The 24,082-nt window shown below is 36.5% G+C and overlaps 1 protein-coding gene and 1 pseudogene across 5 annotated transcripts in view; both read right to left on the bottom strand.

Moving 5' to 3' along the window:
- Positions 1–1,716: 1,716 nt before the first annotated feature.
- Positions 1,717–24,082, bottom strand: part of WDR70 (WD repeat domain 70) — a 516,692-nt gene continuing 494,326 nt past the window's right edge. For 4 of the 5 annotated variants that reach the window (XM_077117005.1, XM_077117006.1, XM_077117008.1 and 1 more), the window contains one exon: positions 1,717–1,902. In XM_077117005.1, the coding sequence (XP_076973120.1) occupies positions 1,815–1,902 (88 nt within the window). In that variant the 3' untranslated portion in view covers positions 1,717–1,814. The remainder of the gene's footprint in view (positions 1,903–24,082) is intronic. The other variant, XM_077117003.1, reaches the window with a different exon arrangement.
- Positions 18,177–23,409, bottom strand: LOC143646197 (large ribosomal subunit protein uL1 pseudogene; annotated as a pseudogene).

Genomic DNA, 24,082 nt, shown 5'->3' with positions numbered 1-24,082 from the left:
ACTTCCAGGTTCCTTGTTTGAGGAACTAGAAATACAGTAGGCTAAGACAGGAACTACAAGATTGTATGGGGAAAGATAATGAGGCCTGAGGGGCATGGGGAGTTTGATGGCCTTTGGGATGGCCAACTGGAGATGTCCACCCTGGTGTTGGGACTATGGGTCAAAGGAGCACCTACTATTTGTCCAGTCCTTGCTTTCAGGTCCTCCCTCACCAAAACTGAGATAGAAATTCCTATGTATAACTATTTTACCAATTTTCTGTGGAAGAAAATTTCTTATAAAACTCTAGAGTCTGATCAATCATCTCAAATATGAAAAGGTCCACTTGTTTTGTGGGTAATAATAAGGAAATCATCTCCATGCTAAATTTGCCTTTCTCTCCCCTTACATCATAGTAGACTGTGCCAAGACCACTATAATCAAGTTGTTATACCCCCATTCCACCCTGCTCTCTCGTCACTGTAACTTTTAGCTGCAGAAGACAAATAATCATCATATGGTGCAATGTTTATGTTGAGATGGGGAAAACTGTGAGATATTTTAAGTAAATTTTGTCTAAGAAGCAATACATTTACAAATCCTAAGCAGATGGAACAAAATGCTGGTCTGTGATAAATTTTGGATAAAGTGTATCTCAATAGGAATAGGAAACCTGGGCAATTGATTTACTATTGATGTTTGAGAGATCTTGAGCATCTGTGGACAGCACTTCCTAGCTGTTACTTCAGATTACCTGACTTCTGAACCTCTTTTGCCTCAACTGTAAAATGGGTTTAGCAATTGTAGCAACTCAGAGATGCTTTTGTGAGGATTAAATAAGCTAATACAAAGGGTTAGAATAGTACCTGTCTTACGGTAGTCGAAAACGACGCCATGTCTATGTGAAATCAATCCACAGAATTTTATTCTATTGACTCATTATTACTCTAGACAAACTGCCAACTTTTGCTTTAGCTTTTTAGTCAGAAAACACCAGGACCTTTTAGGATGGTTTTTAAATGTCTTCTACTTACACAGCTCTGTATATTTAAAAGCATTTCTATACGTTTCTACTTTAATCTTGATAAAACAGTAGACACTATAGATATCATTAGATTTATTTAAATAAAAGTATTTAGTGTGTATTTCCTATGTGCCAGGGACTGTGCTAAATGTTCTACAAGGAGTTTCTCATTTAACCCTCTCAACAAACCTGCAAGGCATGTACTATTATCATCTGAAACTTGAAGAAAAGTTAAATAACTCACCCAAGGTGACTCAAACAGTAAAGCGCACAGCTGGGATTTGAACTCACATTGGTCTAAATTCAAAGCCTGCTTTTCCTAACCATTCTGTTCTGCTATTGAAAGATAATCAGATTCATGTTCTTTCTTTCCTAGTATGCCAATCTTTTAGTTTGAATTCAGTCTATTTTCAGTCATGTAAATAACTGTTGTGAAATTATACACAGATATTAAACTTTTTGATGTCTACTTCTATATTATACTCCCTAGAATTGCACAAACAGATGTACGTTTCAATGTGTGTCTTCCCACTCCCACCTAAAATTATGAGAATATGCCCAAGACCAACAATGCTTAAAGTTGCTGAAAACCTAAAATACTTGATCATAGGCTAAGTATCCATTTCTTGTATACTTGTACTATAGTTTAATAGTTGTCAGTAAGCAAATGTAAGCCCAACTGAATGGTTCAATAATACAAAGGACAAAATCTGTTGAAAAGTGTATTTTTAAATTTCATAAGCATTTCAAAAAAAAAAAAAAACCGTACCATTCCCTCCTCCTCATGCAAACAGCTCTCAAATGAGATTCTTCAAATTTTACGTTTTTTCCATTCTGGCTCGTTCTTTGCTTCCTCATCATCAGATTCAACTTGGGCAAACATGGTTTTGGGCTGAGTCCTAAACAAAAGTTTTAAAAAGAGAGGAAAATTTTAGTCAGCAAGTGACTCTGCTTCTTTCATCACAAAGAAACAAATTTGGGGACTCAATTATTGTATCTCAATTATTAAATATCAACGGTTAAGCTTTTGGCAAATAAAATAATAATGGAAATGTATGTACACAAAAGAGTCAAAGATTCTGTTAAAGGTTCTCCCCCTCTGACAGACTATGTATGTGTCCTTTCCTTTAATAAAATGAGAATGCATCAAATTCATTGGAACCTTACAGATCCATAACCTTTTCCCACCTTAAACTCAGGCTAACTGGGATTATTTGGAAGGCCAAATTATATTCATCAAGCAAGAATCCACATGATCTTAATCTATATCTACCTGGGTTGTTTTTTAGGCTTAAGTAATCCAGATATATGTGATTATACCGTAGACAAATAGGAGAATTTTAGTTCACAGTTTTCTTATCTGTGAGTTTTTTATATAATAGATAATTTATATATAGTAATTTGAGCAGTGCCAGGAAAAACAAAATAGACACACACAAAAAAACAACCAACCCTCTTTCCTCCAATACCTGGAAATACAACACATTTTAGGATACATTACTGAGTATCATTGCTGTAATACTGCCACACAGTACATCAAGCAATCTTTGTATGAGGACTTTTTGTGCTTTGTAAACATATCTAGCCCAATTCTTTTTCACACCATTCACTCAGAAAGTACTTCCAAGAAAATGTCAAATGGTTATAATTTATGTCCTTTTTTGTCATGCTACTGCTAATTTCCTCAGAAACAGCTCCACTGGATTATGAAGAAATATTAGAACATAGTCTTTGAAGATTAATTATTTTAGCTTATATCTTCATTTAGAATTCATTATATCATAATACTTCCAGAATGGTAAAATAATGACAACAACAATAATTCTGTTTATTTGATATGGAAAAAGAGGGCTAAAACTTTATAATATTTTTGTTGTTTCTTTATTATTCTGGGGAAGAAGAATAAACCATCCGTAATTCATGCTGATGTTGTTCCGACATGAATTATGTACCAGAATTCTTCCTGTGCAAATTAATTACAATTCCAGTCTCTCCAATTACCTTACACATCTACTTAGTGCCCAAGCTGTTTCCACACACAATCCAGTGGGTTAAACTTCTCATTGTCACTTTAAGACACTGTTATGACATCTACAAAAGGATCATAGTTCTAAAATTTCAAAAAAGCAGCTGCAGATTGTCATACGCCATGAGAGTTACTGAATTACTAGAAAGCGGGACCACTGGCTTTTTAATGTGCTACAACATGGCAATTGGTGCTTGTTATATACTTAACACACTGGCAAGGATGTTGAGTGACCACTCTGGTATGGACAAATGTGTACAGGGACAAACCTGTCTGGTTTAAAAATATCTTTGAATTAGGTATTAATTTCTAAGGGGGAAAAAAACCCTGGTCTTCCAAAGACAGCTGGCAATATTTCATAAAACTTCTGTTCATCAATGTTGGTTGCAATGAGATTTAAATACCAGGAAGTTGTGGGGTGTGAGCATAGTTCTGCCATTCAGGAGACCAGGGTTTGATCCCCGACCTATGCACTTCCCAAACAAACAAGCAGAACAAACGAAAAGCCAAAACAAAAATTCAACAAATGGTGCTGCAATAAGGGGAGACTCACATGGAAAAAGAATGAAATATGACCCCCACCATACAGAATACAAAGAAAAAAAATACTAGGAAGTTGCAATGCTGCTTTTTTGGATTAAAAAAAAACTGAATGAAAGATCACAGGAAGAAAATCTGGAGCTCAAAAAACTTTTTAAGTAGTTACCTTTTTATATATTCCACCTACTTCTAAAAGTATTCGTAGAAGGTGATGGCTATATTAAAGGGCACAAATCAACAGAACTATTTTTAAATGGGTAAAAAGGGAGTAATGATTGAAAAGGTTTATATCTGTCAAAATGCAAACTAGAAACACTTAAAATGGGTGCATTTTTGTTTTTATTGTATGTAAATTCATACCTCAATAAAGTTGCCTTATAAAGAAAATCAAAACAAAACAAACAGTAGAATGTCAAGAACTAGGGAATGAGGGGTTTATAAATAAGCATAAAAATTAGTAATGAATTTCCTAGCAGCCAAAACAAAAGATAAATATTAATTTTTCAAAAGTGATACTTTTTTTCCCCTAGCACTGAACTTGGCAAAATACACTGAGTAGATTTCTATAACAAGGTCATTTAGACTGTCACTTCTAATTACTTAGGCCATAACAGTTTCCTTTGTTCTTACCAGGTATTCAAATTTAGTGGATCTCAGTTTCTTAGGAGGTAGAACATCTGAACACCATGGTTCTCTTTGCAAACTTCCATTAAATTTATTTTAAATACTACTTTTTAAAATAACAATGTTGCCAGTAAAATGGCCAGATTATGTGAAAGCAATATTAAATTATTAGCTTTAGCTTTCAAGTAGCCATGCCCCTTTCCCCAAATTACCAAAATCAAGGCAGAAGTCAGTGTCCATTTGTTCTTTCATTTTGTTGCCTGTTATCATACGTAGTAGACAAGCAGTTATGAGGTAAATATTTTATGTTTTAAAAACATTTTGAGGTAGTAACATTTAAAATTGAGATAATTCTATCCATAAACTTAAGTTTTCTAATGATTGAAGAAGGACAGCCATATGCTTGGCCAGGTAGGGAATAATTGGCCATTAACCACTAGGCTTTCAGGCTTGGGAATATGGAAGAACACACTCCCTGCCTGGGAAAAAAAGAGAAGTAGCTTGGGAGAGAGTCTTAACCTAGGGCTGTGCAGAGCAGTATTTCTCAAACCATCTGGGACACAAGGCCTGTCTTCCATTTCTAACTTTCAATGCTACATGGACAGTTACATTACTAGAAAAATAAAATTAAAAAGACTACAGTGGGAGAGCGGAGTCAAGATGGCAGCTTAGCAATGTGCACGTTTTAGTTCGTCCTCCAGAACAACTACTAAATAACCAGAAACAGTACAGAACAGCTCCCGGAGCCACATCAGTGACCGAACACACAGCGTACCCCAGTCTGGACCTGCTGAACTGGCAGCAAGCCTCTCCAAAACCGTGAATTCCCCAAGCCATGGCACCTGGCGCCCATCCCCCACAGGCGACTTCCCAGAGGGAAAGGAAAGAGATTTTAAACCTGGTCAAGCGGAGTTCGCTCACTGGGCTCACAGAGAAAGAGGAAAGGGGGAGGAAACAGAGGTTTTAGTGGCTGTGTTTCTACAGAGACTTGGCAGCCTCTGGATTCAGCTGCGGGACTTCTCAGGCTGCAGCTGCCCCAGGCATAGGCAAAAACGGGTTGCTTTCAGGGCTGTCTCCCATCTATGCCTTCCCCAGGGGAGGGTAAAGCCCAACTCAGGTGGAATCCCTCTCTCGAGGAATTCAGACCCCAGGGCCTGGCAATTTGAAGCCATTAAAACCAGCCTACAACCTCTCCTCTGTCTCCACCATGCCCCCAGCAGGGAGAGTCTTCCAAAGTTAAAAGGGCCGCAACATCTTTGGCTGGTGCGACCCACAGGCAGATGCGCCACATACTGGGCAGGGTAAGAAAAACAGAGCCCAGAGACTTCACAGGAAAGTCTTTTAACCTGATGGGTCTCACCCTCAGGGAAAACTGATGCAGGTGACTCCTTGCCCTGATAGGAGCCAGTTTAGTCCGAAAAAACCCGGCTGGAGTCTATAATACCTACGTAGACCCTCCTAAGAGTGGGGAGGGAAAAGGTATCATACAAACAGGGCAAGAAACAAGAAAACAAGAACTAAAAAATTATCCTCTGTTAAACAAAACGGAAGCTAGAGGTCTGGAAAAAGCTGAACTGAAGGTCAAAGAACAGATAGACAACAAACTCATCTAGCAAGAAAACCCTAGGTAAGAGAAATGAAAGCAATCTCCAGAATAAACTAATTAAGGTAATTAAATGTTTAGACGCCAGCAAAAAATAACAAATCACACCAGGAAAATTGAAGATATGGCCCAGTCAAAGGAACAAACCAACACATTCAAATGAGATACAAGAGCTGAAACAACAAATTCAGAATGTACGAACAGACATGGAAAACCTCATCAAAAGCCAAATCAATGAATTGAGGGAGGATATGAAGAAGGCAAGAAAGGAACAAAAAGAAGAAATGGAAACTCTGAAAAAACAAATCACAGAACTTATGGGGATGAAATGTACAGTAGAAGAGATGAAAAAACGATGGAAACCTACAAGGGTAGATATCAAGAGACAGAGGTTAGGATTAGTGAACAGGAGGACGGAACATCTGAAATCCGACAAGATACAGAAAATATAGGGAAAAAAATGGAAAAATATGAGCAGGGACTCAGGGAACTGAATGATAATATGGAGTGCACAAATATATGTGTTGTGGGGGTCTGGGAAGGAGAGAAGAGAAGGGAAAAGGAGGAGAAAAACTAATAGAAGAAATTATCACTGAAAATTTCCCAACTTTTATGAAAGACCTAAAATTACAGATCCAAGAAGTGCAGCGTACCCCAAAGAGTATAGATCCAAATAGATATTCTCCAACACTTGCTAGTCAGAATGTCAGAGGTCAAAGAGAAAGAGACCTCTTGAAAGCAGCAAGAGAAAAGCAATCCATCACATACAAGGGAAACCCAATAAGAATATGTGTAGATTTCTCAGCAGAAATCATGGAGGCAAGAAGACAGTGGGATGATATATTTAAAGTACTAAAAGAGAAAAACTGCCAACCAAGAATTCTATACCCAGCAAAATTGTCGTTCAAAAATGAGGGAGAAATTAAAACATTTTCAGACAAAAAGTCACTGAGAGAATTTGTGATTAAGAGACCAGCTCTGCAAGAAATACTAAAGGGAGCACTAGAGACAGATATGAAAAGACAGAAGAGAGAGGTGTGGAGAAGAGTGTAGAAAGAAGGAAAATTAGATATGACATACAAAATACAAAAGGCAAAATGGTAGAGGAAAGTACTAGAAGGGTGTACCGTGTTCATGGATTGGAAGACTAAATATAATTAAGATGTCAATTCTACCTAAATTGATTTACAGATTCAACACAATACCAATCAAAATCCCAACAACTTACTTTTCAGAAATAGAAAAACCAATAAGCAAATTTATCTGGAAGGGCAGGGTGTCCCAAATTGCTAAAAACATCTTGAGGAAAAAAAACGAAGCTGGAGGTCTTGCACTGCCTGACTTTAAGGCATATCATGAAGCCACAGTGGTCAAAACAGCATGGTACTGGCATAAAGATAGATATATTGACCAATGGAATCAAATAGAGTGTTCAGATATAGACCCTCTCATCTATGGACATTTGATCTTTGATAAGGCAGTCAAGCCAACTCACCTGGGACAGAACAGTCTCTTCAATAAATGGTGCCTAGAGAACTGGATATCCATATGCAAAAGAATGAAAGAAGACCCGTATCTCACACCCTATACAAAAGTTAACTAAAAATGGATCAAAGATCTAAACATTAGGTCTAACACCATAAAACAGTTAGAGGAAAATGTAAGGAGATATCTTATGAATCTTACAATTGGAGGCGGTTTTATGGACCTTAAACCTAAAGCAAGAGCACTGAAGAAAGAAATAAATGAATGAGAGTTCCTCAAAATTAAACACTTTTGTGCATCAAAGAACTTCATCAAGAAAGTAGAAAGACAGCCTACACAATGGGAGACAATATTTGGAAATGACATATCAGATAAAGGTCTAGTATCCAGAATTTATAAAGAGATTGTTCAACTCAACAACGAAAAGACAGCCAATCCAATTACAAAATGGGAAAAAGACTTGAACAGACAACTCTCAGAAGAGGAAATACAAATGGCCAAAAGGCACACGAAGAGATGTTCAATGTCCCTGGTCATTAGAGAAATGCAAATCAAAACCACAATCAGGTATCATCTCACACCCACCAGAATGGCCATTATCAACAAAACAGAAAATGACAAGTGCTGGAGAGGATGTGGAGAAAGAGGCACACTTATTTACTGTTGGTGGGAATGTCAAATGGTGCAACCACTGTGGAAGGCAGTTTGGCGGTTCCTCAAAAAGCTGAATATAGAATTGCCATATGATCCAGCAATACCATTGCTAGGTATCTACTCAGAGGACATAAGGGCAAAGACACAGACAGACATTTGCACACCAATGTTTATAGCAGCATTATTTACAATTGCAAGGAGATGGAAACAGCCAAAATGTCCAGCAACAGACGAATGGCTAAACAGTGTGGTATATACATATGATGGAATATTATGCAGCTTTAAGACAGAATAAACTTATGAAGTATGTAACAACAGGGATGGACCTTGAGAACATTATGCTGAGTAAGACTAGCCAAAAACTAAAGGACAAATACTGTATGGTCTCATTGATATGAACTGACATTAGTGAATAAAATTGGAATATTTTGTTTGTAACAGAGACCATCAGGAGATAGAAATAGGGTAAGATATTGGGTAATTGGAGCTGAAGGGATACAGACTGTACAACAAGACTGGATACAAAAGCTCAGAAATGGAGAGCACAATACTACCTAACTGTAATATAATTATGTTAAAACAATGAATGAAGCTGCATGTGAGAATGATAGAGGGAGGAGGGCTGAGGACATAAATGAAATCAGAAAGAAAGATAGATGTTAAAGATTGAGATGGTATAATCTAGGAATGCCTACAACAAGACTAATTACAAAAACTCAGAAATGGACAGCACAATACTATGTAACTGTAATATAATTATGTTAAAACACTGAATGAAGCTGCATGTGAGAATGATAGAGGGAGGAAGGCTGAGGACATAAATGAAATCAGAAAGAAATATAGATGTTAAAGGTTGAGATGGTATAATCTAGGAATGCCTAGAGTGTATAATAATAGTGAAATGTATAAGGTACAATTTTAAAAATGTTTTTGCATGAGGAAGAACAAAGGAATATCATTATTGCAGGGTACTGAAAATAGATGGTAATTAATATTTTAAAATGTCACCTTCTGTGTGAGACTTAAGCAAAAAATGTTTATTTGTTTCAAAATTTATATTTTGACTAGTGCATTTCCTAATATAACTTATGTAGATAGTTTGACTGAATGCTATAAGTACTTGGAATCTCAGGTAGGAAATGAGATTTTGCTGGTTTGTCCAGCGTGACGCCCCAATGAATCCCAGAGTGGTCGATCAGTGAGTGGAAAAGTATCTGCAAAGCCCCATTCGGGGAGTGGTGAGAACGGGGAGAAATTCAACTTCCCCAAGTTGAATTCTTGATATTCTCACAAGCAGTGTGGACAACCAAAGCTATAGGCAGAGCCCTCAGTCTTGGGGTTTGTTCATACGAAACGCAACCCCACAAAGGATAGGTCAAGTCTACTTAAAATTTAGGCCTAAGAGTCACCCCCAAGAGAGCCTCTTTTGTTGCTCAGATGTGGCCCCTCACTCCAGCCAACACAATGAGCAGTCTCACTACCCTACCCCTCTCTACGTGGGACATGACTCCCAGGGGTGTGGACCTTCCTGGCAATGTGGGACAGAGATCTTGGAATGAACGGAGACTTAGCATCAAGGGATTGAGAAAAACCCTAGAATGAGCTGAGACTTAGCATCAAGGGATTGAGAAAACCTTCTCGACCAAAAGGGGGAAGAGGGAAATGAGACAAAGTGTCAATGGCCGAGAGATTCCAAGCAGAGTCAAGAGTTTATCCTGGAGGTTACTCTTGTGCATCAAGTAGATATCATCTTGTTATTCAAGATGTTATGGAGAGTGGGCGGGCCGCGGTGGCTCAGCGGGCAAAGTGCTTGCCTGCTATGCCGGAGGACCTCGGTTTGATTCCCGGCCCCAGCCCATGTAACAAAAAACGGAAAAACAAAATACAATAAAACAAGAAAATGTTTAAAGATGTTTCCCTTTCTTCCTTCCTTCCTTCCTTCTATCCTTCCTTCCTTCTCTCTGTCTTTCCTTAAAAAAAAAAAAAAAAAAAAAAAAAAAAAAAAAAAAGATGTTATGGAGAGGCTGGAGGGAACTGCCTGAGAATGTAGAGCTGTGTTCCAGTAGCCATGTTTCTTGAGGATGGTTGAATAATGATAAAACTTTCACAATGTGACTGTGTGATTGTGAAAACCTTGTGTCTGATGCTCCTTTTATCTACCTTGTCAACAAACGAGTAGAACATATGGAATAAAAATAAATAATAGGGGGAACAACTGCTAAAATAAATTTAGTTTAAATGCTAGTGATCAATGACAGCGAGGGGTAAGGGGTATGGTATGTATAACTTTTTTTTCTCTGCTATTGTTTTATTTCTTTTTCTATATCGATGCAAATGTTCTAAGAAATGATGAATATGCAACTAAGTGATGATATTGTGAATTACTGATTATGTATGTTGTTTTATTTTGTTTCTTTATTTTTTTAATTAATAAATAAATTTAAAAAAATAAAAGACTACAGTGGCAGAATTCTCACCTGCCATGCTGGAGACCCAGGTTCAATTCCCGGTGCCTGCCCATGCAAAAACAAACAAACAAACAAACAAAAACCCTACAAAGTAGAAACACAATTTTTAATTATTTGATTCAACAGATATATCAAGTTTTTATAAAATTTTTCAAGTGCTTATTCTCAATTTCTATCCTTATCTCGTCAGGTGGCTGGCCCCCACTATGAGTAGCACCTGTAGAGCGCACCATCCCTACCCTAGCTTGAATGAGAGAAAAAAAGCAGGGCTCTGAAACCAGGCTGTGTAGTAAGAACTTGTCTTAACATAAATTTTTCCAAGATGAAGTTCCTCCAATTACAGGAAAATATTTTTCCCTTTGTGGAGAAGTCAGCCCTGTAATATGCTAGTGAAGATGTGGTTAAGGAATGACATTTGGGGCACAGTCTCAAAGATCCACTCTTTAAAGAGCAGTCCTTAATCCTTGGGCGTTAGGGATAGGGACGTGAAGGGGAGGATAGCCAAAGAAGGAAATTTCCCTCATTCCAATCCATCCTGCCCCCAAAACTAAGATTCTTGAAGCATAGGTCAGAACCTTCAGTGAGAAATGTATGTTATTTGCTGAATTAAGGCCAAAAAGATTATTCAACTTCAGGACACCGAACATCTCAGTCTAGCCTAGGGAATGCCAATGTTTTGTAGGAGCACAGTGAGAGAACTACAGCTTTAAACCTGGCAGCTTTTCTTTTTTTTTTTTCTAGCAAGTTTTATCTTTGGATTTATTTCAAATAGGCATTCTTTTGAAAAATATGGAAATCCACATAAGAGAATGATTTATAAAAATCATTTAAAATGGATTTCTTTAGTCACCATTTTATCAAGACTATAAGAAAAGAGGTAATTTGGTGACCTCTTACAGAGGTAAGAATAGAACCAGGAGATTTCTTCCCTGAGGGTTGACCTAATTTGCCTTTGGCATAAAAAAATACTATAAAAATAAATCAACAATGCCAAGCAGGAGCAAAATGGCACATACAAAAGATAAAATGCAAAAGGAATTTGAAATCTTGTTATAAAGCCAATAGAAACTTTTCTAAGTCCTTATTAATATTGTCATTGGCCACAAAATGGATTCATTTCTGGGTTCCTTTTAAGAAATGGAATTTGCACACTAATTTTAACAGAGTCGGTTAGGTGCTTCCATAAGAAGGACTCAAATAAAGTCAAATAGACACTGAAGAGATGGCAGCAACTCAGAAAACCCATTAATAAATAAATAATATGCAAGAAATATCTTCCACTGCTTTAAGGAAGCATTTCCATTATTCACCCATTCCTAGTCTTCTATTTAATCAATTCCTCCAGAACTCTTTACCTCATTTCTCAAGAAACAGGAAGTTATCAACTCAAACTTACAACCTCATGGCAAATCTATCTTCCTTGTTCCCGCCACCCACCCTCCACTAACACAAAGCCTATAAAGGAAACTTCTTCAAGAAAAAAGAGGTCACAAGAACATTCCATTCAGTCAAATGTATAATCAACTGTGGGTGTTTGGCAGGTTAATGAGGATAAAAGTAAATATCACTGGAGAACCAGTAGAATTTATTGACATTAGTTTTAACCAGATTATTTCTTCCAATTACTCGTTTATGGCCCATGCATACCTAATTTTCTCAGTGTTAATTTAAAACCCAAACTTAAAGGGGGCTGATATGAAACTTGGGTTTTCTCTTTTGAATAACTGATTTGAGGAATAGTAAATGTTTTTTCACTTGTCAGCTTGCTTACCAGAGTTAGCAAGAAAAGGAGAATAGATTATACATCAACATAGTTATTGCTGCTAAGCATTGAATAAAGTAATCAGAGGAGGGCTGAGGGGTTTTTTGCTTTATTTAGTTCTAGCTTCAGTAAACTCTTCATTTGCTAATAGTTAATAGGATTTAATTCAGCAAACATAAAAGTTTAAACAAATGTCCATCTTAAATTTATAAATTCTGATTATCTAATACTTTATGATGATTAATTTTTTTCGTCAACATGTTTTAACTTGAGTTCTCAGGTTATTTGTACAAAACGAAACTTTTCCAGACTTTTGTGTGCACAAAAATGAAAGCAGCCCACCAGAAACTAAGTCCCACCTTCATTTTAATGTTTCCATCCATAAGAATTCTGTGTAGAAATCCAGTAATGAATAAAGTTTCCTCCAACAATCTTTTAAAAGAGAATTTTTGGGTACCCAGTGTGTGGAAGGGATTGATTGAAAGCAGTAGCTAGGACTGTTCTTTCTCTTCTGAAAGTTTTAACCTGTACCTTCTATACTCTTTTTCCTTTAGCACTCAGGCTAGAGTAAGGTCATCAAAATGTTTTCAGCTGCAATGACGAAATACACAGGTCAAATTCTTTTAAATTACAGATATTTTTATGATATGTTTCATCCAAAAAGCAAAAAGTCAGCTCCTGTGTCACGGAATGAATATGAGGGGAAATCACTTGCATTATTTTGTCATCAGTACGTGAGTATAAATCCTGCAAGCTTTTTTGGCTCAGGGCCCATTGTTTATCATGAAGGAAAACCTCAAAGCCAAAATCAATTATAGCCATGGCATGATAATCTGACACACTTGTTAACCCTGTTAGAATGAATAAGGCCCAGATGAACTCTGACACAGTCATCACAATTGCAGAATTATTAGGATTAAATAAAGGGCATGACCAAAAGATTCTGCTTGAAAATGGTCCGTTCTTTTTGGTGACAAGGTAATCAAAGGTAACTTTCTTTTAAGACAAGGGACACATAAGATGAGAAAAGATAACATGATGTTTCTAGATAAAGAATTTTCTATTTTATTCAGAAAATTAATTTATAATATTTTAGAAAATAGATAAACACATATCAGACTCATAAATCGGGTATACTAACTCATAATGCTATGTATGTGAGTTCAAACACTGGGTGAAGTTGGAAGAGAAGCTACATATGAGATATGAGTAACCTGTGAAAAAAAGAGGGGGGGGGGGAGGAGAAAAGGGAAAAAGAAAGCTGACAAAACTGTGATTAGTGACCTTATCACCAACTGGGTAAACAAGTTAGAATGGTAAAACTTTTGAAGAACACACAAGCCTATGATACAGCTCAGGTATCATCAATGTCCTTTCTAAGCTTACATATATAAAATACATAGCTACATGCCACAATTTCTGTTCAAAACATTTATAAAAGCTGGGAGTTAATATAGCTCTACGCCTTTACTTCATGGATGGGGAGACAGTCTTAGTGAACCTAAGTGATTCACTGGTCTACGGTAGAGCTAGACCTCAGGACAGAACTAGATTCTTAGTCTAGTGTTCCTTCTGCTATGTCATTCTGGCTCACAAAATAATCTTTCCGATCCACTATTACTGAACTTTTCTAATATAAGTATCAGTTGCTTTGTGATACTCTGTGAGAAGCAGTACACTGTTGTAGTTTGACTTTGTGGTTTGAGCACTGGTTTGACTCTGAAGCCAGACCACCGGCATTCAAATTCCAGCTCTGCCACTTGCTACTTGTGTGGCTTTGGTTTCATTATAAGCCTTGGTTTCCTCCTATGTAAAATGGGGACAATAATACTACTTACCTCATAGGATGTTGTGAGGGTTAAATAGATAATGTAAATAAACCTTTTAAATAAATCTGGCATAAAATATAATAAAAATATTATTATTTTTATATACCTTGCTTTGGATATCAGAAGTTACTTACTTCATATGTTAGCATATTTTCAAAAAGTATGTAGAATACAGTTGGCAAAATTTATATATTTGTATATTAAATACAACATAGGAGCTTGCTATTTAAAAAAAAAAATCCGGGGAGAAATGATTTTTCTTCAGTATGAATCTCTATAATCTAAATAACCTATTCTGCAAATCTGAATTTACTTAAGGGGGGAAATTAGTAGTGGTTTATTTTAAATAACTTCTTTTGTACTTATTACCAAACTACAAGTGAGCAAAATAACCACTTGGCACACATTTAAAATGTAGATTCCCAGCCTCAGTTCCACAGAGTCTGAGTTAGTCTGCAGTACAGTCTGGAAACCTGCATTTTTAAAATCAATCTCTCCTCATTCTGACACAGGGTGTTGATAAAACCACTCTGAGAAACATTGGTCTCTACATAGGAATATGGTGAACAGCGGTAATCAGTCACCTACATCTTACCTAGGAAAAAATTACAGTCTCTTTCTGACACAAAAAGTACATAAGCCTTCACTCACTCATAAGGTAACCTTTCAAAATTTGCCTATTAACCCAATGATATTTTACATCCACATATCTTATATTAGACAAGACAGAACACTGAAAATTAAATTGACTGAACTAGCAAAAATGGCAGTTTATCTGGCAAGAAAAGTGACCATGGTTGACACAGTTATCAGGCTGTTGGCCAAGGTCCAGGCTCCCACACACATCTATCCTTGGCTGATGTGTAAACTAACAGCATTCTGGATCTACATTCTGCCCACTTCCCAGCCAGCTCTTTTCCCTTCTTTTTTACAAGAAATTATAACTGAATCTGCCCATTTGTGGCTGAATGAGAATCATCTGTGATATTGTTCGGTTTTAAAACTTTCATCATTATAACATTGCTAGTTCCAGGGATAAAACTTAATTATCCACTCAATGAATGGAAAGGGCTCAAAGACTCTGTTATCATTGGAAAATGAAAGTTGAGTTTGTGTCAAGTGCAGGCGAGGAGATGTATGTAATGTCCAATTGTGCTTTTATATGATAAAGTGAAATACAGTAAATCTTCATTTCATCTCTGACAGAAGTTAACTGCAGTGAAGAAAAACAACCAGACACACATTCTCAATTACAGTGACCTTTATGAAAAGATCCTTTAAACACTAGCTTCCCTTCAAATACTTTCCCACTTGGCAGTAAACAGTATACTCCAGCAGGTGAACACAGGAGAAACAGCACTGCAATACTGGCTATCAAATTACATGCCACAGACAGTGCCATGAACTTGGTTAGTATGCAATAAACGTAAGGTAACTAAATTGGGTAGAAGGAAAGAGGTAGATGCAAAAGGCAACAACAGAACAGTGTATGATAAAAGACAGCACATTCCTCCCAAAAGCTCCTTAGATTAGGAATCAGGAAAACTGAAACCTAGTTCTAGTTTTAGTCACTGTTAGTTGCTGGTCTCTAAACTTTAGCGCCATCAAATATAAGGTGAGGATATGACAATACCTTTTCTACCTACCTGGAAAGACTGCTATTACACAAGCACAATATTTTGTTTCGAGTATAACTAAATCACCTACAATGCAGAAAAATATCTTCAGGTAATGGTAAACAAATGAACAAAAACACCTTCAGCTTCAACTAATTCTAGATAAAGAAAGTTGAATATCTGAATGAACAGTTTTTCAAGAAAATATTAGTTACTGAGTAGCTTCAGAAGAGTCGAAAATCAAAATAGACTATTATAAAGACATGGGAAAGAGAGAAAGCTATTAATGATTTATTATTCACCTCCATCCCACAAAAGCACAAGGCTTTGGCAGTTTCACAGGTGAACTGTATCAAATCTTTACAAAGTAGATAAATTTAATAGTACTCAAACAATTTGAGAGAATATAAAAGAGAAGAAAAGCATATGACATATTTTATGAAGCAAGTCCAACACCTGACAAAGTATACCACAGCCACTGAGTGTCATACCAAAAATGCAAGGATGGTTCAAGCATCAGGAAATCCAGTAATATAATTCATCATATTCATATATTAAAGTATAAAAATCATATGATTACTTCCATAGGGCTATGATAAAGGAATTCAACAATATTCAACATCAATTCCTGTTGAACATGCCTCTGGCCTTTGTATGGTGCTTTCTCTGCAACGAACACTCTTCCCCTGAATATCTACATGGCTTACACCCTTGTTTTCATTTGGGTCAAAGATCACTTTAGAAGAATGGATAAACAAAACATGGTATAAACATAGAATGGAGTATTATTCAACCACAAAAAGGAATGAAGTTCTGATACATGCTGTTCTAGTTTGCTAGCTGCCAGAATGCGATACCAGAAATGAATGGCTTTTAAAAAGGGGAATTTAATATGTTGCTAGTTTATAGTTCTAAGGATGAGAAAATATCCCAATTAAAGCAAATCTCTAGAAATGTCCAATTTAAGGCATCCAGGGAAAGATACCTTGGTTCAAGAGGCCAATGAAGTTCAGGGTTTCTCTCTCAAGTGAGAAGGCACATGGTGAACACAGTCAGGGTTTCTTTTTTATCTGGAAAGGCACATGGTGAACACGACATTATCTGCTAGCTTTCTCTTCTGGCTTCCTGTTTCAGGAAGTTCCCTGCAAGACATTTTCCTTCTTCTTCTCCAATGGCCGCTGGCTGGTGGACTCTGCTTCTCATGGCTACATCATTCTGCTCTCTCAGAATCTCCTCATTCTCTAAAATGTTTTCTCTTTTATAGGATTCCAGCAAACTAATAACAACCCACCTAAATGGGTGGAGACACATCTCCACCTAATCCAGCTTAACAGCCACTCTTGATTGAGCCACATCTCCATGAAGATTCCAACCTATAGTACTGAACAGGGATTAAGAAAAATGGTTGCTCCTACAAGATTGTTTAGGATTAAATCATTGCTTTTCTAGGGCACATAATTCTTTCAAACCAGCACACATGCTATAACATGGATAAACACTGAAGACATAATTTTCAGTGAAATGAGCCAGAAAGAAAAGACAAATATTATATGATCTCACTTACATGAAAACCTATAATAAGCAAATTTCATAGAATAAAAATATGGATTACCATGGGAGAAGGGTGGGGTAGGGTGGGGGAATAATTGCTTAATGGGTAGAGTTTCTGTGTGAGGTGATGTAAAAGTTGGGGTAAATGGATTTTAGTGATGGTACCACAATGTTGTGATTATAATTACCACCACTGAATTGTACACTTGAAAGTGGCTATAATGGGAAATGTTGAACTGTATATATGTTATTACAATAAAAAGTTTTAAAAAATGTATTAGTTTATCAGAGGGGTCTACCCCGACCACCATATCTAAAATAGTATCCTTTTCTTCCCCTGGAAACTCTATGTTTCCTTACCCATATTTTAGTTGCCATCTGGCATTTATGGATTTATTTATTGTCTGTACCTGCCAGTAGAATATATGATTCATATACCCACATCCTAGAATAATACTGACACACTGTAGATGTTCAGTAAATCTTTGTTGTATGAATAAATAAAAGAGAGCTGGAACTCTTCCTTAATATATTGTGTGCATGTTTTTGAAAGACAGCATGCTTAATAAAGGAAATACCAAAAGACTGAAGAATAAGAAATTGTTCATACTTGATTATTTTTGATCTACAAAAAGGGAAATTTCATATGGTTCAACCTAACAGACCTGTTACGATTCAAAAATAGAAAAGGATGTGCATGAATCACTGATATTGTTTTATGCTATTCTGGTGGTTCTAGTCAATGCATTTATATAAGAAAAAGAAATAAGTATAGAAATTGGAAAGGAGGAAGTAAATATCATTATTTGCAGAAGATATTTTATATCTGGAAAACCCAAGCAAATTGATTAAAAATAATTATAAATAATAGGTACAATAAATAGATGGATACAAAACATATAAATAAATGTAGCCTTATAGCATTCCTAATATATAAAGAGTTTTATTATATTCAGTATATAATATACAGTATAATATACAGCATTATATACAAAAGAGTTTAAAATTCAGTGAAGCTGGCAACTACCAGAAATCAGAATAAGCATGGAATGAGTTCTCCCCTAGAGGCCTCTAGGAAGTGTGACCTGGCTGACACCTTGATTTTGAACTTCTGGTTTCTAAAACTGTGAGAGAATAAATTTCCGTTGTTTTAGGCCACCACTTTTGTGGTCATTTGTACAGAAGCCCTAAGAGACTAATACATGTACCCTACTCCTTTCACTAAAATGGTTCCAGGTGAATCAAAGATTTAACTCTAAAAAATAAAACCCATGTAAGTATTAAATTGAAATATGGGAGAAGTTAACATAAAAAGGCAGGAAATAAAAAAAAATTCTAAACCCATTTTTTTTTTTTTTGGCATGGGGAAAATGACAAAGTAAAATGAAAAATGACTGGCTGGAAAAAATGTCTGCAATACGTGACACACAAAGGGTTAATCTTAATTGAAAGAACTTACAAATTATAAGAAAAGACCAATCTTTTGACCAAGACAAATGGGCAAAAGACTCAATAAAAAGAGGGTTTTAACATATGAAAAGATGCTCAATTTAAAAATGTGAAAACTACAATGAGTTACAAGTTTTCAACTATCAAAGATAAAAGAGTTACATATTCACTTAGCAAGGATGAAGGGAAAGAGATACTCAGACACAGGGTAAGTTGCGTAAAAAGTTTCTTCAGAGCAATTTGGTACTATCTATATAATGGGGTTTGTGTGTGTGTGTGTGTGTGTGGCACTAGGTTTTATTGAACTGTGCCTTAGTACAGGTACCCGGGCTTGCCCTTGGTGCTCTTGATATATAAAGTCTAAAGCCCAGACATGCTACCAATTCTTTTTTAGCAGTGAGACCAGGAAGTTGACAGCCAGGTGGATGCTGTACATAAGTTCATTGCCTGTCATTTTCACATGGCCAACAGCCACAGCTAGACACAACACCGTCTTCACCTGGAACTTGATTGTGGACTTCACCTCATCAACTTTCACCACTACATTCTCATTGCAGGTCAAAGGGAAGATAGAACTTGCCAGACTTATTCAAGCCTGGGCCCAGGATTTGTGGAATCTGCTTGATCAGGAACTCAGAGGCCAAAAAGGCATCATACTTCTTGGCCAATTTCTTCACCCGCTTCTTATTCTTGTTGAGTTTCTTCAGACCTTCGATGTCTATATGGAACTATCCACAGCCTTGGTCTCTCACAGTGCTGCTGGTCTCCCAGGAAAGACACAGAGAACTCGGGGCAGGGAAGAGACTTAAGCCTGATGGTGCCTGAGAAATGTGTGCCTGCCTGAGGGTCCAGTTCTTCAAGCTAATTACAGCTCCACCGTTTCCAAAAACTTCCAGCGCTTGTGCTGCTTCCCATGCAGGACTTCCTGCACCACCCTGTAGAGGATCTCACGAGACACTTTGCTGCTCATGGTCCTTAGCGCTGTGGTAACTAGAAAACAGCACTATCTATATAGTTTTTTTTTTTTTAACCTATATAGTTTTATAATGCAATTTTAAAACTCTATTGATAATTCTATTTCTAGTTTTGTACCAGTAGTTACGTAGGTCCAAATATATTTATTTCTGTGAAAGCAAAAGACTGGAAACAATGTAAATATCCTTTGATAGGATATTGTTTTAGAGAAGTATTTATATATCCATACAATGGAGTATATAAAGTATAAAGGATAAGACAGGTATATATGTATGGATAGATGTGGACTAATTCCCAACACGTATACTAAATTAAATTAAAAAATAACAACAACAACAAAATAAAAACCAAACAAACACCACCACACATATACATACATACACACACACAAACACACAGAGTCATGGCTTGTAAGCATGCTATATGCCTATATTTTTAAATAATCAGCTACAAACATATCTGCTCACTTCTATGTGACTCTCTTAGAGGAGACCCTGTCAATGGTGGATATTTCTGAGCTGTTGAACAAAGTAACTGGGGGTTAACTGAAAGGGAAGCTTCCTTATCATTGTTTACCTATTAATACAGCTGGACTGTTCTGTTTTGTTTGGTTGGGTTTGGTACTGTGTGTATGTATTACTTAAAAATTCATACAGGAAAATTACATATTAAATTGAAGTTCATCCCTAATCAAATTAATTGCAATTATTAGGTATCAGAACAATAACTAGGAAATTCTAAGGACAGGTTCCTAGCTAGAGTTTCAGCAATGACGTTGTTATCCAGGAGGTTCTAAGGTTATCTTCTCAATGTCTCATTTTCTTCACTGCTAAGTTAGGTCAATGACACATTTTAATATAAAGAAATTCTGTCAATTTCCTATGACATTTATTGTTAATATCAATTAATATTCAGCAAACAGTATTACTTCAATTTCTGTGGAGAAACAACAATGATTAACTTTGTGCATTTAGCAAACCTTAAACTGTAGTTGTGTTGACTCTTCTTTATCAGATAATTTTTAGTATGTTTCTAAACAAGTTTTTTGAAGTATAAAAAACAACCATAATAATAAAAAATAACATCATTATAAACAGAAGTGTCGGCATAGGCATAATCTATAAACTTATCTACTGTCCATTGTGTGTTGACATACATTAGCTTAAACACACACAAATTCTATACAAAGGCTAAATACACACTATTTAGCTGGTCAGTCTTGATATGACACTCTTAGCTTTGTAATATTGTCCAACTAATTATTCAGAGTTGTTCCATCTGTACTGTTTGGTTCTTAACACACATTGTGAATGATAATCATTGACATTACTTAGTAAAGTCTGTTCTGCTACAAAAAGTATAAGCAGAGGATGAAGTCCTCCCCCCATATCCCCTCAGACCTTTTTTTGTGTGTGGTATGCTTCTACTCAAAACAGCCATCACCTTTTGCTTTTTTTGTCAGAGGGCAGTGGGAAGGTTGCTGAAGCCCTGGAAAGCTGGAAGTGCCTGGGAATGTCACCTCCAATTCCATCTCCTGCCATTAACCAATCCTACAGAGATGGGCCTGACCCTGATCAGGACGACTCTGACCAGAGTCTCCAGGTTACCCTACAAGATGGAGCCAAAGTTATCCTTCCTGGGACATGACTGTTTGCTTGGCCTTCTTATACTTTGTTTCCCTTCTGGTTTCCTCTAAGAGTGCTTCCTAATAAATCACCTACACATGAATCTTTTTTTCAGGATCTGCTTCTAAGGAACCCAATCTAAGACAATATATTTTTCTTTAATGCATGGTAGCTTATAAAGATTAGTGGATATCAGGACTGGTATCAGGAGTACAGGTAAATTGAGTTGGTTCATAATGTTTTCCTTTTTTCCTGGCCTATTAATTAATGTTTTGAAAACTAATAAGGGACCAGCTTTCTTACAATTAAGAGAAAGCTTTAGCATTATATAAAGACATTAAGAAAACACAACACATATATACCATTCATGTTATTTATTCAATGAATCCACATGTTTATTCACTGCAGCAGTGTCTATATCTGCAAAATACTGGAAACAATCTAAATACCCATACATAGGAAAGTGCTTGAATAAACTATTGTACATCCATACAATGGAGGACTATGCTGCTATAAAAAAGAATAAGAACAATCTCTATGAACAGATTTAGAATGATCTCTTAGCATACTGTCAAGTGAAAAAAGCAAAGCCCAAAAGAATATTTATACTTTGCATGTAATAAAGAAAGTGACACAGGAAAATACTCAAGAAGGAGACTTCTAGGGAAGGCAGCAGCAGCCATTATTTCAACCCTACCCCAACAAAAGTGGCTGCAACCATTGTTTCAACCCACACTGGACAGGAGCAGAGGTGGTGGAGATGTAAAGAGGCAGCATGCCACAGGGCATGTTGGAGCTGGTCTACATCCCCTTTGTGGGTCCCTGGCCATGTTTTGCTTGGGAAAGACTAATTTGGGAAAGTGCTACCGGGGATGACCCTCCTATCAGAATTTGCCCTCCAGGCAAAAGTGGCATAAGACAATGAAAAGAGTATAAAAAACTGTAAAAGCTGATGGTCAGGGATAAAGGTCTTCCTGCCTCAGATACCCAGGAGATAGAGGTTTGGCCCCAGGGAAAAGGGACATCCAAACTCCTATAAACACAGTGTTATGGTCAGGCTCATGTGTCAACTTGGCCAAGTTGTGGTACCTGTTTCTCTGGTTGGGCAAGTGCTGGCCTGTCTGTTGTGATGAGGACTATTTCATAGAATTAGATCATGATCACGTCAGCTGCATCCACAGCTGATTCTATTTGTAATCAGCCAAAGGGGCATGTCTTCTGCAATGAGTGAAGCTTAATCTAATCATAGGAAGCCTTTTAAGGAGGATTCACAAGAGACAGGCTCTATTCCTGCTTTGGCTGGTGAATCTCTCCTGTGGAGTTCATCCAGACCCTCCACCGGAGTCATCGACTTCACAGCCTGCCCTGTGGATTGTGGACTCTGCATTCCCGCAGTCACGTGAGACACTTTTATAAATTTTATATTTGCAAGTGTTCCCTGTTGATTCTGTTTCTCTAGAGAACCCTAACTAATACACAGAAGAACTCCAAAAAAGTAAAAAGCAAAAGCCCAGGACAAGACAGAGGCCCAGTAAGACAAGGAAAATTCTGTATAGCTTCCTGACAGGAGGGCTAAAGCTCAAGAAAATCTGCCTTATCACTAGCTAGTTATAAAACCAGGAAACAGATATCCTAAGGAATAAATACCAAACTTAACATTTAAAAATATTAAAAAGTACAGTATGCAACAAAAGAATTCAAGCAAACAAACAAACAAAAAAAGGAAAACACCAACGAAGAAGATGAGAATGTGGACATACCAAAAATACCTTTAAAAAAGATCATTTTTTTAAGGAGATGAAGAAAAGTACAGAGAAAAAACTAAAGGATATAAGGAAAACAATGAATAAGCAATATGAGAGTCTAAGTAAAGAGACATAAATTTTAAAAAGGAACCAAACAGAACTATTGGAGTTAAAGACCACAACACTCAAATGAAAACTGCCCAGGAAGGTTTCAAGAGCACAATGGAGCTGGCAGAAAGAATCAATGAACTTGAAGACAAGACCCTGGAAATGAGTTAGGCTGAGGAGCAGGAAGAAAAAAAAATATTGAAAGCAAAAACAGTTTAAGCCAGCTATGGGACTCCATAAAATGCACAAATATGAGCATTATGGGAGACCCAGAAAGAGAGAAGGACCAAAAGCAATAGTCAATGAAATAATGATAAAGAACTTCCCAAACTTAGCAAAAGAAATGAATATGAATATCAAAGAAGCTCACAGAACATAAAACAGGAAAAACATGAAGAAAAATGCACCCTGTCATATATTATACATATTTACTTACCAGTGTTCATAGAACCATTTTTCAAAATTGCCAAAAGATGGAAGCAACCCAAGTATCCATCAACTGATGAATAAAATGTGCTATATATATATGTATGTATGTATAAAGAAATATTACTCAGCTGTAAAAAAGGAATGAAGTTCTGATACATGTGACAACATGGATGAACCTTCAAGACATCACATTGAGTGAAATGAGCCAGACACAAAAGGACAAATATTATATGATTATTATATGAGTTTTGAAACTCAAAGAGTCAAAAACTAGAATATAGGTTAAAAAAGGAAAAGGGTGGGGATAGGGAATGGGAAATTAAGGCTTAAGATGTACATGGTACATGGTTTCTGTATGGTTCAGTGGTTTTATGAACCACTACACATTCATCCATGCTAAGCTATCTGAAGGAATCTGAGCAGGTAGATCTACTCTGTACAGTAACTTACATATATAGCTCTATAAATAAAAATTAGTGCTTAGGAACATATCTATAAATTACTCCTCTTCATTTCCTTTTAATTTTCCTCAACTAAGATAATATATATAGTCAGTGACTTTTTATTATGATAGGTAGGATGGGCTTCAC

Source organism: Tamandua tetradactyla, chromosome 9 (assembly GCF_023851605.1).
Source record: "Tamandua tetradactyla isolate mTamTet1 chromosome 9, mTamTet1.pri, whole genome shotgun sequence".
In the NCBI taxonomy this organism is placed as follows: domain Eukaryota; kingdom Metazoa; phylum Chordata; class Mammalia; order Pilosa; family Myrmecophagidae; genus Tamandua; species Tamandua tetradactyla.
The sequence above is the reverse complement of the archived record's forward strand: the minus strand, read 5'-3'. Positions and strand labels throughout refer to the sequence as shown.